Source organism: Pan paniscus, chromosome 14 (assembly GCF_029289425.2).
Source record: "Pan paniscus chromosome 14, NHGRI_mPanPan1-v2.0_pri, whole genome shotgun sequence".
NCBI lineage: Eukaryota > Metazoa > Chordata > Mammalia > Primates > Hominidae > Pan > Pan paniscus.
In genome coordinates, this window is record NC_073263.2 from 99,726,500 (window position 1) to 99,741,379 (window position 14,880).

A 14,880-nucleotide genomic window follows, 5' to 3' on the forward strand; every position below is an offset into this window, starting at 1 on the left:
TTGTGTTGTTACTCTTCCCTCAGTGGCTCCTGCTGCCTGCAGGGTAAAGACCATATTTTTCAGCCAGGCATTTGAAGTCCTCTAAAGGAGGGGTCCCCAGATCCTGGGCCGTGGACCAGTGGTCCGTGGCCTGTCAGGAACCAGGCCGCACAGCAGGAGGTGAGCTGCAGGCGAGCATCACCGCCTGAGCTCCGCCTCCTGTCAGATCAGCTGCAAGCATTAGATTCTCATAGGAGCACAGACCCTGTTGGGAACTGCACATGCGAGGGATCTAGGTTGTGCGCTCCTTATGAGAATCTAATGCCTGATGATCTGAGGTGGAACTGTTTCAGCCCGCAACCATTGCCTCTACTTTGTCTGTGGAAAAACTGTCTTCCACAAAACAAGTCCCTGGTGCCACAAAGGTTGGGGACTGCTGCTCTAGAGCCTGACTTCAAATCATTTCTAAAATACATCTTGAACTCTCTGGCTCTGATTCTCACTCTTTTTTGCCTGTGCCATTGTGTTTCTGTCCCGTAACTCTGTGGATGCCATTCCACTTCCCAGGAGTGCCTTTTCCTTGTCTGTCTCCTATCTCTTTCCAAGTATTTTCCAACGTTTGAGACCAACTTGAGTTCAATTTTCACCTTCTCCATGATGGAAGGCTTCCCTCTCTTTTAACCACTTCATCTCACCTGGAAATCTCGTTCCCTTATGTCCTTCTGACACTAAATATGCAGCCACATATAAATATACTGGCTGAGTGGTCCAGTCGTTAAGCAGCCAGTATTGACCTCCATTCCGTGTGAGGCATTGTGCCTAGGTAGGCGCTGAGCTGCAAAGGACATTCGAGATTGGGTTCCTGCTTTAAGGGCATCACAGTGCCTTCTCCACACACGTGGGCTCAACCACCACGATGTGGCTTTGACAGCCACGAGCACAGAGGGGATAGCAGCACATGTGTTCTGCACCAGATGCCAGGATGTGACATTTGTTTTCGTTTTTGAGGTGGAGTTTCACGCTTGTCCCCCAGGCTGGAGTGCAGTGGTGCAATGTTGGCTCACTACAACCTCCACCTCCTGGCTTCAAGCGATTCTCCTGCCTCAGCCTCCCAAGTAGCCAGGACTACAGGTACATGCCACCACACCCGGCTAATTTTTGTGTTTTTAGTAGAGGTGGGGTTTCACCATGTTGGCCAGGCTGGTCTCGAACTCCTGACCTCAGGTGATTCACCCACCTTGGCCTCTGAGAGTGCTGGGATTACAGACGTGAGCCACCGCGCCTGGCTGGGATGTGAAATTTGAACTGAATTTTAAAGCAGTGGTAGAAGTTTCCAGGTGAAGAAAGAGGGCAAAGCACTCAGCCACAGCAAGCCACGCATGTGGAGACCTGGAGCCAGACAGAGGCAGCGAGAGGGGAGGGAGAAGCTGAGGGTGTCATTAGACAAGAGTAGACTATCTGGGGAGGAAAGATGATTGTTTTTAGGAAAATAACTTTGTTGATACTATAGTATAGTGTGTAGAATGGCTTCTTGGGAAAGGGGAAATAGTTGGGGGGGTGGGTGGCTGGAAAGAAATGAATTATTAGCTGGTTATTGTAATAGAAATAGACACTAGAAACCAAGAAAAATGACCCTACTCTCTGTTGCCTCTGTATGAGTGTCTGTCTGCGAGTGTATGTCTATTTCCTCAACCAGATTATTAGCCCGAGCTCTGCAGTGCGCGTTTTACCTGTTTATCTTTAGAATACCCACAGTACTTAGCATGTAACTGTGTCCATAAAGGTAATTAATGGATGCTAATGATATGGTTTAGGCACTGTTTATCATCTTCCCACCAGACTTCAATGTGTAAAAAGTAGTGCCTAGCCTAGCTCATTGTAGACACTGAATAATTAAGAACAGACTGTAAAACGAGAAAGGAATAAAATATGCAACAATATGCAAAATTATTCAAAAGAATAAAGTATGCAAAAAGTATTTGCATGCCTTGAGTGCTTAAAGGTGACTTTGTGAGTGAACCGATGCCTCCCTATATGTGATTCCTGTGCAGGGGATGGAGCCCCCTGCCCACCTGGGTGGGGTTCAAGGTGGCACACAGCTTGGGTGGTAGTCTCCTGTTCTGATGTGTTTTTCTTTCTCACTGCTTCCTGCAGATATTTTCTAAGCCGCTTTCATCATGGGAGAAATAGAGCAGAGGCCGACCCCAGGATCGCGACTAGGGGCCCCGGAAAATTCGGGGATCAGTACCTTGGAACGTGGACAGAAGCCGCCCCCAACACCTTCAGGAAAACTCGTGTCCATCAAAATCCAGATGCTGGATGACACCCAGGAGGCATTTGAAGTTCCAGTAAGTTGGGGGCTTATCTGTGAACCCAGGAGTGTGGTAGGGGACAGCCTTTGGTGTGAGGAGGTTCGGCTCATTCCCATGACCAGTGACATGAGGCGGCTGGAGGTCCTGCATGTTCAGCACCTCCCTCCCCGCCCCCCAATGGCCCCGCTGACCCGTTCTGGTTTCGAGCTCTCCAGTGTCTAGATTTATGCTTGAACCACCCACATAGTGATGTCAGTGGCCTCGGCACTTGAATTTTACTATGACCTTTCATTCAAATATATATATGTAATCTAAGTGCATATGTATATGTTATGTATATATATGTAACTGGAGGGAAGAGTGGTCTTGTGGCTGGATCCCAGTTTAATTTACTGGTCATAGACAATTCCTCTCTCACATTGGTGCTTGTGCATGTGTGTTTGTGGCAGGGGGGCTGTCAAACTCAAGTCCAGGTTACTGGCAAGAACAGTCCCGAGAGCATCATTAAAGAGCCACGTGTGTTTTCATGTGAGGGAATCAGGAGAGCCTGTGCATGCAACCCCACAGGGCAGGTGTGGGAGTACCGAAAAGCCTCCTTCCGAGCCTGCCATATGGCAGCCCTAGAGATGGGGAGGCCCTGCCACCGCAGGGCCCTGGACAGAGCAGCCTGGGGGCCGGAGGTGTCACAGGAGGAGCCGGCAGCCTGGGCCCCTCAGCAGCTGGAGCCGTTGGAGCCGCTGGAACCTCTGGTGCTCCTCACTTCTGCTGTTCTTCTCCGAGCCCCTGCCTGGCCTCTCCCAGCCTCCTCCTCAGATCGCTCCTGCGGGAGGATGAGAAGCTGCCGCCTGCTTCGTGCAGCTGGTGCACATCTTATTCCCGGCAGGAGAGGAAGTGGGAGTGTCTGGCTGGCTAAGCAGCAGGCCCACTCCCTCTCATCGGCTCAGTCCAGAGAACTCTTAACACTCCTCGGATCTAGTATTTTGGGTTTTCTGTCTGGAGTATCAAATACCATGTCTAATATTGTTTGTGGAGGAGGAAGATAACTCTTGAATTCCAAGCAGCCAACTTACAAACAAACTCTGGGAGCACACCTGTTTTTAACATGGAGATGATCTGTGTGTCATTCCTGTTGGCTAGAGGGGCTGGAATTTAGTAGTCGGCATTAACGTTGGTAACCCATCATTTAATCACTTATGGGATATGAGTCAGCAAATTATATTTATTTCAAAGAACATTGCTCAGAGCACATGAACTAACATTAAATGTCTCAGGAAAAGATAAACTCAGAATAGCTATGCTTAAAACCACCAATTTATTGTGCACTGCAAACAACCTTTGTGTTTTCTAATTTTCTTGTGGAATTTGTATCTTTCAAGGACTTGGGACAGCTTTGTATTTTGGTGAACAAAGCTATCGCTCATCTGCTAAAATCATAGACTGTTGAGGAGAGCCCCTGCCATCCGGTTAGAATTGGGCCTCCTGGCACATGTGGTCCGTATGTGCGCCACCTCACCCACTTTTTTGTCTTTGTTGCCAGACCGGTTCAGTGAGGTGTTTCGTTTCAGTGTTTCCTGTTGAGCACTGTGAAGGACTTCTGAGCCCAGGTTTCTAGTACACACATTCTATTACACGGTGTTTCTCTGAGTGGGTTGGACTGTGGAACTGGCCAATGCTGCTCTTGTGTGCACTCACTCCAGGGATCGTTGGACTGTGCTCACCTGCAGTTCTTCCTGAAACCAAAGAAAGTCAAGACCCCATTCCTAGCTACTATTTAGCACCTATCCAGGAACTCCCTGCCCAAGGAGTAGTAATAAAAGTGTGTTTTTATCTTTTAAAATGATTTTTCTTCGTAATTTCTGATGGCTTATGCTTTGCATTTATAAGCCCTTTGTCTGGAAGGAACCTTTCTCATGCTCTCTAATAAACTCCTATGCATTCTTAAAAGCCCTATCAGTTTTACCTGGATGCCTACTCTCTCAAGCAGGGCTTTTTCTTCCTTCCTGCAGACCACTTTACTCATATACCTGTCAGATGCACAAGGGAGCCTGGGTTCAAATCCCAGCATCTCCTACTGAGAGTTGTGCAGCGTGAAGAAGTTATTTAACCTGTCTGTATCGATAAAATGAGGCTAATAATAAACTCGACTTTATACTATATGAGAATAAAAAAAGAGGTGACACAAAGTGTTTGGAGCAATTCTTGACATGTAGTAAGAGCTTAACTAAATAGTAGTAATGACATGCACGTCCAACTGCCTGCCTGTTCTGTCTATATCCCCAGCATCTAGCATGGCACCTGGCATATAGTAGCTGCTAATTAAATGTTTGCTGACTGTTAGAGTGAGTGTGAGTTTATTTTACAAGTAGAATTAATGCCATTGTTCGTTTTCACATGTCTCCTCCATTCATATTTTTCTTTTTCTCTTTTTTTTTTGAGACGGAGTCTTGCTGTGTCTCTAGGCTGAAGTGCAGTGGTGCGATCTCAGCTCATTGCAATCTCCTCCACCTGGGTTTAAGCGATTCTTCTGCCTCAGCCTCCCAAGTAGCTGGTACGATAGGTGCCTGCCACCACACCCAGCCAATTTTTGTATTTTTAGTAGAGACGGGCTTTTACCATGTTGACCAGGATGGTCTTGATCTCCTGACCTCGTGATCCGTCCGCCTTGGCCTCCCAAAGTGCTGGGATTACAGGTGGGAGCCATCACACCTGGCCATATTTTAATTTTTCTAGTTTGGTCAGAATCTTTCTCTTAACCTCTGGGAAACAGATGTATTCCTTAACTGGCTGTAGAAAGTCACATATCAGCATTTTTATTGGGGGAGCTGATTCTGAGTCAGTACCTCATGCTCTTTAAGAGCAGCCACGGCCAGGCCAGCAGCAGCTGAAAGGCATCGGGGCTGGCTGTGATGGCCCAGTCATCAGGGATTGGGAGGAAGGTGACTACAGGATTGTGAGAGACTCAGCTCCCCAGTCTTGCTTTAAAACCTTGCTGTGAAACTTTTTGCTGGGAATTCAAGGCCAAGTGTCTGACCCTGGAAACGTCCTTTGATGGAGTGCCCCAAGTGAATGACTTCTCATGGCTCAGTCACATTCGCCACGCAGCTGAGCTGGGCACGTGGCCAGAAGTCCCTGCAGTTTCCTTTGGGGATGACTGGTGTCTTTCCCTGGGGGTTGAATTTCCTGGGCCTTTGCTTATTAATTTTATTTTAAAATACGGAATTATAGGCAAAGCAGTCATTTAAAATGCAAATCCCCTAAACACTTCCTGGAACAAAGAACCACACCATCTTCTCCATGGTGTCTCCGTCCTTCTTTGTACCCTAAAAAAATTATTATTAAAGAGGTCTACCTTTTGGGAGGCCTTGGCAGTTAGCTCCACAATCTTTTCCATTCTGTAGCTGTTTCCACAAGCACCTCTGTGGTTGAACTTGGACAGTCTTTTTAGGTATTTCCTCTGCAGAGTGGAAAGTTCAAGCGCAGTATTTATAGTAAATTCTTGCATGGTGTTTTTTCATCTTTATGTGGAAAACACCGTGCAAATAAGCTTCAGCCTGTGGTTTATGATATATGCAGCTTTCTCTTCCAACCAGAGGTTATGAAACAGAGTGACTCTTGGGCATCTGAAAGGGTTAATAAGGTGCCCCTATGCCCGCCCAGGCCATTTCCCTGATGGTTCCTGGGAAGGTTTTCTGTGTCCCCTCCTCGTGACCCTGCGGGTAAACAAACACAGTTCCCACTGACATTAGTAGGATGAAGCAGATGGTTTCCTCTCCAAGTGTTTATTCAGTTTATGTATTTTCATTAGCAGTGTTTCTATAGGAAGAGCAGAGGAAATAAGACACAGCCATTTTTATTTTTTATTTTTATTTTTATTTTTTGCTTCTTTTGAGCAGCCCTGGTAAAAAAAATGCTTGGGGAAGATGCTCACAGGTGACAAAAAAGACACCTAGTGCCTGTCGAAGGATTAGAGGGAGTGGTGGCCAGTTGCAGGCGGGTGGATGATGGCAGAAGCCCAGAAGCCCCCCAGGAGAGTAGGGGCAGGAGTTAGTTGCTGCAGAGGGAACTCGGCGTCTACGACTGTCGTCGCAGGAAATGATCCTTGTAACTTTCTCGTGTTGCTGTCTTGTCACTGCTGTACTCGAGCTTTTGTAGCTCCTGAGACTTAAGTAGCATTCATCCTTTGCCTGAGGATCAAGTGTGGGCTTCGTAGCTCGGGGAGCCTGGGAGAGAGCAATGAGCCTCCATGGAGGGGCCCTGTACACCGGGAGGTGCCTGGGCAACTCCCATGGCTCATCTCAACCACAGTCCTCGGCAGTTTGTTTTCTGCATTAGCTTCTCATGCCAGAACACCCTCTTATTTGTTTACCTGCTTAGTGTTGGCCTCTTGCAGGTAGAGTGGCCACTTCTTGGAGGGCAAGGCCTCTTGTTCTTGTTCGTCATCATATGCTACGCCGCAGCGGTGCCTGTGCATGAAACTGACTGGTGACAGTTCTGCTCAGTCGTTTAACTATACGAGAGTTGGTGCTGTCCTAGCATAACAAGGGAAAGAGCAAGTGGGAAGAGCTTCTGAGTCCCTTCCTCGTGTTTTCACAGCGTGAAGGTGGGGCTGGGATTGGAGTCCGGCCCGCCAGACCCTCAACTTACCCATCTTCTGGGCACTAAGAGCCGCCTCCTTTGTGAGATTCGCGGACTTCCTCTGCCTCCTACGCCCACAGAGGTGGTCCCTGTTCAGCTTGGCCCGCCCCTCCCCCACCCCACATCCTCGCCCCACATCCTCACCCCACATCCTCGCCCCACATCCTCACCCCACATCCTCACCCCACATCCTCACCCCACATCCTCACCCCACATCCTCACCCCATGCTGCCCTGTTCTTACCTCTTTCTAAACACCCACGCCATCCTCACCCCGAACACGTTGATCAAAATCCCACCAACTGCCGGGCCTCTCCCAGGCTTGTGCTCCAGGCCAGCCTTCTCTCCTGACAGCGCTGATAGCTCACCTCCAGTCAGACCTTGAATCATGGTCTCTAATCTTGCCCCTCGCACTCATTATTCCTGGTGCAGTGACTCAGTTTTTTAATCTGCAAAATTAGGCACTGGGGCCAGATGATGTTAAAGGCTACTCCCAACCCCTTTCCTTCTTTGGAAGTGAGGACCCTGTGTTGACATGCTCCTTGACAAATTAACTTTTTGTGACTGTATTTGTGAATTCTCCAGACAGATGGTAAAATCTTTGAGGAAAGAGATTTTTAATCTTAGAGCAAACCTTGAGGCCCCCAAAGCCTGATTAGACACAGTGGGTACCGTGTGTCTACTGTTAAAGAAAGCTATGTGATGAGAGTGAAGAAGCATGCCACGATTTATATGTCCCATGCCAGTTGCGGGCCGCGGGAAATGTTGTGATTGGCCTTATGTGTGTGTGGGGTGGCTGTTTACATAAAACTCACTGCACTCCATGCTGCACTCCAGGCTGAACTCCATGCTGTTTGACCATGGGAAATGGAAGACGGAAAGAAATCAAATATTTTCTTGATAATACATTATTAGTAGAAAATTCAAGTTTAGGTTGAAATCAGAGAACACCTAAAGTTTTTAAGAAAAGTAATGAGTTTGTATGTCATAAAAGACCACATAGGTTCTTTTCTGGTGTCAGAATCGCCTGTGCTATCTTGGAGACCTAATTAGGAGTGTTACAAATTCAGTCCCATACATGATTAAACATTGATTTCATTTCATTATTATACCTTTTGAAATGTAACAGTTCTTTCATTCCTTTAATTTTCACTGAAACCTAGGTTTGAGATCAATAGGGAGCTTATTCTCTGAGAGCTCTGGTTCAGAGTAAGGTGTCCACTGGTGACAGATTCTAGAGCTGGCTTCATAAGCTCCATCTCAGAAAAAGGGACGGAGCCGAAGTTTGTCTTTTCAGAAAGCTCAGGGTTTCCTCTTTGTGGCCCTGCAGTTGACATCAGGAGCTGGGCTTGTGCTCATTGGTAGCAACTGTGCCTTTATGGAAGTGTGTTCATTTTCTCTGTCTTTGTCTATATTTATTTATTAAAAAGTCTTTTTTTTTTTTTTTTTTGAGACAAGATCTTGCTCTGTCACCCAGGTTGGAGTGCAGTGGCATGATCATAGCTCACTGCAGCCTCAAACTCCTGCCTTAGCCTCCCTAGCAGCTGGGACTACAGGTGCATGCCACCACACCGGGCTAATTTATTTTTATTTTTATTTGTAGAGATGAGGTCTTGCTATGTTGTCCAGTCTGGAACTCCTGGTCAAGCAGTCCTCCCGTTTGGCCTCCCAAAGTATTGGGATGACGGGCATGAGCCACTGCACCCAGCCACATATTTTTTATTTCTAATGAATTTTGTTTCCCAATTTATTTTCATTTTTTGAGACAGAGTCTTCTCGGTCACCCAGGCTGGAGTGCAGTGGAGCAATCCTGGCTCACTGCCGCCTTGACCTTCTGGGCTCAGCAGGCCTCCCACCACAGCCCCCGCTAGTTGCTGAGACTACAGGCACGCATCACCACACCTAGCTATTTTTTTTTACTTTTTGTAGAGACAGGGGTCTCGCTATGTTGCCCAGGCTGGTCTCAAACTCCTGGACTGAAGTGATCCTCCTGCATTGGCCTCCTAAAGCGCTGTGATTGCAGGCATGAGCTACTGTGCCCGGCCTGTTTTCCTTCTTAATTTCTCTTTCAGCCATCTTAGGGAATGTGCCCTTTTTGGTAAGCTGAAGAAAGTTTTTTTTTTTTTTTCTTTTTCTTTTTCTCCCCGCAAAGAGGTGAAATACACATTTAACTAAAGGTCTTGAGGGGGCGGGGTCTATCTTTTCTGTAAGTGTAGTGGTTCCGACTCTCCTGGAATGGAGTCCCTCCCTGACAGTGGGGTTGTCCCTCCAGTGGTCTGATTGTACTGATAATGGAAGGAAGGTGTTTAGATCCCAGGACTACTTAATTTTCTTCTTTTGCCCCAAATGCTTCACACATAAGAGGTGGAGGTGGTGGAGGAGAAGGAGGATAGACCCAAATAAAATTTAATTGGCCCTTTCAGACCCGCAGGGAGGTGTGTGTGCCCAGAACTGCTTTTGCCGCCGCTTAAGCAGCTGCGCTTTGAACTAGAGCAAGCAGAGGGAACTTAGCATGTTCACCCAGCTTTAAAAAATAAGTCAGCCTTTCTTTTTTCTTATCACTGTTTCTTTTGGCTCCTTTTATTTGCAAAGTTTCTGAAACAGAATTTAAGGCTACTTTGCTTGGCATGGTCATTTCTGTGTTTTATTTAACTTTGAGTGATAAATGGTGCTTGTCTGAGTCTAGCCCCATGAGATTAAATTTAAAGGCTATTTTGGCTATTTTAATAGAGGAAAAAAATTTTTTTCATAAATCATTTTAGCTAAATACTGTTAGCTTTCCTTTCTGGCGTCTCAGGAGCAAAGAGTAGAATTTAAGAGCTGGCTTGAAATGTTTGTGTGCACCCCTTTCAGCTGTAGTTAAGACCCTTGTGATCAAAGTCAGTTCTCTAGCTCTGATATGCTTGCAGTAATTCTTTAACAGCTGTTTGCTATTTTCTCCCTGGAAAAAAAAAACAGTATAACCTAATTAAAAGAATAAACTAATTGAGAATGTCTGAATCTGACTTTAAAATGGGCCATGATCTGAGAAAATGGAGGAAGTTTGAAAAGCTGCTTTTTTTCTCTTTTAAGTGGAAACAATATTCTCAATGATAAGAAACGGAGGGGTTAAAGGGGAAGTGCAGGCCCTGGGTCCGGGCCGCCTCGCTTCCTACCTATGTGGCGCTGCATGAGTGGCTGACCATTCTCATCTCTACACGTGGAGAATACCTACCACTTGAGGCCCAGGTGAGGCTCTAGTGAGATCTTCTGCAAAAACACCTTGCAGAGAACACAGATTTGGTTCTCATGAAAGTAGGTTGTCTTCCTTCCTTTCACCCTGAACTTTAGTTTCCTTCTTGTTCTTTCACGGAATTGAGGCTCTGCTTTCAATGTAGAGCTGTTGGCTGGATCAATGGGAGAAGAGAAAGCGAATGAAAGCACTTAAGAATAAAAAATCATGTGCTTCTGTCAGATGGAGTCATTCCTCTTAGACCACAGCTGCCTGTGTAGTCTCACATCAAACTGGGGCTTTCTTTGGAGGGGAATCATTACCTAAGCCAAAGCTGTGTCCCAAGGGGCCTTTTGGAAGGTCTATAAGAACCAAGCACCACTTGGACAATTGCCGTGAAACCTCCATTTCTGCCAAGCTCGTTTACTGCGTTTTCGTGGACTTACGTGCAGCTTCTGTGAGCTTCAGTTTAATCAACTTGAAAATTGAGGGGGTTACACTTTGCGCTCAGAAATTTTACGTGCATTTTTGCTTTCCTGATTTCTTGATCTCCTCTATTTTCTTAGCTTCAAAACTTTTCCATTTTCCTAGAGTCAGGATGTTCCTGGCTGAATCATGCGTCCCTCTACCATGGACTGGATGAATGGTTTTAAGGTAGACATAGGATTTCAAGATTCTCTAGGGTAGGTCTTCTCAATATGGGCTCTGTGGGTTCATTTGAAGGAAGCGCTCAGCCAGCTGGATGCTCTTGTGTTAGAATGTAAATATAAAAACATTGCACATATTAAATGGACTGATTTTTAAAAACTATCTGCCATGTTTGAACGTTCAATTATTTGCTGTCTTCTATCACTTTGAGCATTTGAGCTGGAGATAATGATTTTAACTCATAAGACAGACACAGAATGACTTAGTTTGGGATTTCTCTTCTGTAGATAGAATGATCATGTAAAAGAGCAGTTCTCAAAGCTGTTAGCACTTTGTAACTTTGAAGGAGAGCCTCATAGGTCTCTGTTTCCTCATTTATACAAACAGGAAGTTGGACCAGATACCCACAGTGGAATTCTGTGGCTCTGGTTTTATTTTATGGAATGTGGTCTTGGAAACATGATACGGGTTTCACAAATGTGTATCAACATGGAAGGCAAGGCGCTACTGGTGATAAGAAAATGAATAAAAACAATAACTACCCTCTGAAAAATCCCTTGCTGTGTGCCAGACATTGTGCCAAGTCTGCCCGTACATTATCTCATTTGTTGCTAAGTGAACCTATGAGGCAGGTGAGAATAACACCGATTAGTCTCACAGGGCATAAGTGACTTGGCGCGGGTCAGAGTGCTGGAGAGGAGCTGGAGTCCCAGCCCAGGACCACATACACCTAAGCCTGTGTGTCACTCACTTTGTTAATGGTCTGGGGCCATAAAGAGCCATTAGGATAATACAACATGTTAGCTGTGCTAGTGCCTGTGACAGGTGCCAGTGGAGGGTGCTTTTTTTTTTTTTTTTTTGAGACAGAGTCTTGCTCTGTTGCTAGGCTGGAGTGCAGTGGAGTGATCTCCGCTCACTGCAACCTCCGCCTCCCGGGTTCAAGTGATTCTCCTGCCTCAGCCTTCCGAGTAGCTAGGACTGCAGGCGTGTACCACCATGCCCAGCTTTTTTTTTTTTTTTTTTTAAGTAGAGATGGGGTTTCACCATGTTGGCCAGGATGGTCTTGGTCTCTTGACCTCGCAACCCGGCTGCCTCAGCCTCCTAAAGTGCTGAGATTACAGGCATGAGCCACCGTGCCTGGCCGGAAGGTGCTCTTAAGTGGGCAGGATGGGTTGAAGAGGGCGGAGTCTGCAGAAGGAAAGCCCAGTGACCGGGGTTTTGGCAATATCATCTCCACATGGTAGTTACTGATAAGGTCCAGGGCCCTGCAGAAAGAATGTCAGGGGACTGACAGATACAGGAGAAACCCAGGACGTAGACCTGACAGGGCGTGGCAGCTGATGGGACAGAAGCAGGGAGCCCCCCGGGAGTGGGAGAGCACCTGCAGTCATCAGGTTTACAGCCTGGATGGCTCAGTGCTGTCACCAAGGGCTAAGAAGTCAACTCTGTGACAAATGTTTTACTTGAAATAATGTCTTCCTTCAGTTGACATGAAAGGAACATTGGTAGTGTTGCCAAAAGAAGGCATTTCTTTTTGTTTGTTTGTTTGGTTGAGACAGAGTCTTGCTCTGTCGCCAGGCTGGAGTGCAGTGGCGCGATATTGGCTCACTGCAACCTCCGCCTCCGGGGTTCAAGTGATTCTCTTGCCTCAGTCCCCCGACACCTGGGACTACGGGCACCCGCCGCCATGCCCGGCTAATTTTTGTATTTTTTAGGAGAGATGGAGTTTCACCATATTGTCCAGGCTGGTCTCGAACTCCTGATCTCAGGTGATCCACCCGCCTCGGCCTCCCAAAGTCCTGGAATTACAGGTGTGAGCCACAGCGCCTGGCCATAGAAGACATTGCTTTGTTTTTTATCACAAAGAATCTGTGGCTCTGGAAATTAACTTCCAGGATTCTTAGTGATTATGTAAATGGTACAAACTGGAAGTAACAAATGGAAGTTGATTGCTTGGTTTCAATTTATGTTAGGAAAGTTATTTTTACTTCTTGCATTCCAATTTCCTCATCTCCCCAGAAGCTACTCTGTTAAGCTTGCCACACCTGGGTGCCCACCAAGCTGGAAAAGCATTTAGATCCAGTGTTTTCAAACGACTCTGTTCAAAAGCATTAGAAAGGAGCAGGTCAGTTGCTTTCTTCAGCTCATTGTTTAGTTTTGATGTAATTTGCCTGTGACATGAACTATAAAATGCAATTGGCTATTATCCCATCTTCCAGTGGCCATTTGTCAGTGAGTATTTCTGCCAGCAAACAGAACTCAGGTGCTCCATTTCCTTTGATCTAGGCATAAGACTGAGTGTGTAGAGCATTGCAGAGCAAGACCAGAGGGCATTTGTGGAGTTGTTAGGTTATCACAACAATACCTTTTTTCATGTTTGAAAGCTGAATTACTTTCCCAGGGCAGCCATAACAAAGTACTACAAACCCGTGGCTTAAAAAATAGGCAGTTACGGCCAGGCGCGGTGGCTCATGCCTGTAATCCCAGCACTTTGGGAGGCCGAGGCAGGCGGATCACGAAGTCAGGAGATCAAGACCATCCTGGCTAACATGGTGAAACCCCGTCTCTACTAAAAATACAAAAAATTAGCCGGGCGTGGTGGCGAGTGCCTATAGTCCCAGCTACTCCGGAGGCTGAGGCAGGAGAATGGCGTGAACCCCAGAGGCAGAGCTTGCAGTGAGCTGAGATCATGCCACTGCACTCCAGCCTGGGCGACAGAGTGAGACTCTGTCTCAAAAAAAAAAAAAAAAAAAAAAAAAGAAAAAAACACAAAACAATAGGTAGTTCCTATCTTACAGTGCTGGAGGGGTAGGTGAAACAGAGCTGAGTCCCTATCTTCTTGACTACCCATCCCTTGCCAGGGACTCCCATTTGCTGACTCCAACCAGAAGCCCTAGCGTAAGAGAGCTGAGGTGAGCAGTTTGTGGAGCTGGGCCTGCAGGCAGGCAGTGAGAGAAGAGCCAGGGCACCCTCTGTGGCTGGAGGCGACCATGACTTCTGCCTCACAGAGAACATGAAGGCTGTGAGGCGTGGGCTGCCTCCACCCCTGCCTCGCTAACCTCAGGCTCTCTTCCTCTGCCTTGGCTTCCATTCCTGCATTCTCTGACCACGGGATCCTTTTTACCTCCCGACTGATCCTTCATCCCTTCACCTACAGGACATGGCTTCGCATGGCAGGCATCAATAAGAATACCTTTCATTCACACTTCAGTCCTGGGATTCACAGACATGCTCTGAATTTCTAGACGGTCTTAGCAGTAGAATTCAAATGATGAAGAAAGAGACTGCTTTGTGTAGTAGTCACAGCATAAGTTGAATATAAGAGCTGAAAAAACCTCAGATGTTACTATTAACCATCTTATCTCTTAGCCTGATCATTTTTGTAAGGACGAAGATGACATATTTTATTAGAGCTGTTAAACGGGACGTCTGGTTTCGTGATCCAGTGCCGAGAACAACTCTTTTCCTTTTATTGACTTGATTTCAGTTGCATTTCACAGCTCATTGCACCCAAGTAGATTTCTCCACGATGATCGGACCCCCTGTGTGTCGCCCACAGGACTGAGCTGCTTGGACTCGCACCATTCCTCTGATCACGCCCTGGGGTTTATTACGATCTCACCCATTATTCCCATCACACGGGGAGAACTCTCACTCCAAGTACAACAGTATGAGTGTTTGCTAACTGTGGACTCTGCACTCCCTCATGAAACCAAGAGTGTTTCTTCTTCGTTTCCCTTCCTTTCCATTTTAAGGACCATTTCTCTAAGGCAGACTTTCCCGTCAGGACCCTCCCCTGCCTTGTGTCTCTTTTGAAGCTCCTGAAAGGCCCGCGGCCATCTTAGAAAAATAAAGTTCTGATTTTCTCCAGAAAACTGGTTCAGCAGAAACCAAGACACTGCCAACAGCCCTCCGGCGTCCTGCCAACCGGGCTGTTAGAGTCTTTATGTGGGTAGGTACAAGTTGCCTTGCTTAGCTTCCAAACTTATTTTTGCCCTCTTGTCTGGCTCCTAAAATGCTGGATCCAGGGTCCTGGAGAGTTGGTTTTGTCTCTGGTTATTGTTTAGTGGCACACAAGGTACTGACTGAAAACAAG

The 14,880-nt window shown here is 46.7% G+C and overlaps 1 protein-coding gene across 9 annotated transcripts in view; it reads left to right on the forward strand.

Moving 5' to 3' along the window:
• Positions 1–14,880, forward strand: part of FARP1 (FERM, ARH/RhoGEF and pleckstrin domain protein 1) — a 311,897-nt gene that overhangs the window by 69,421 nt on the left and 227,596 nt on the right. For all 9 annotated transcript variants that reach the window (XM_063595981.1, XM_063595979.1, XM_055096923.2 and 6 more), the window contains exon 2: positions 2,134–2,327. In XM_063595981.1, coding sequence (XP_063452051.1) covers positions 2,157–2,327 — 171 coding nt within the window. In that variant the 5' untranslated portion in view covers positions 2,134–2,156. The remainder of the gene's footprint in view (positions 1–2,133; positions 2,328–14,880) is intronic.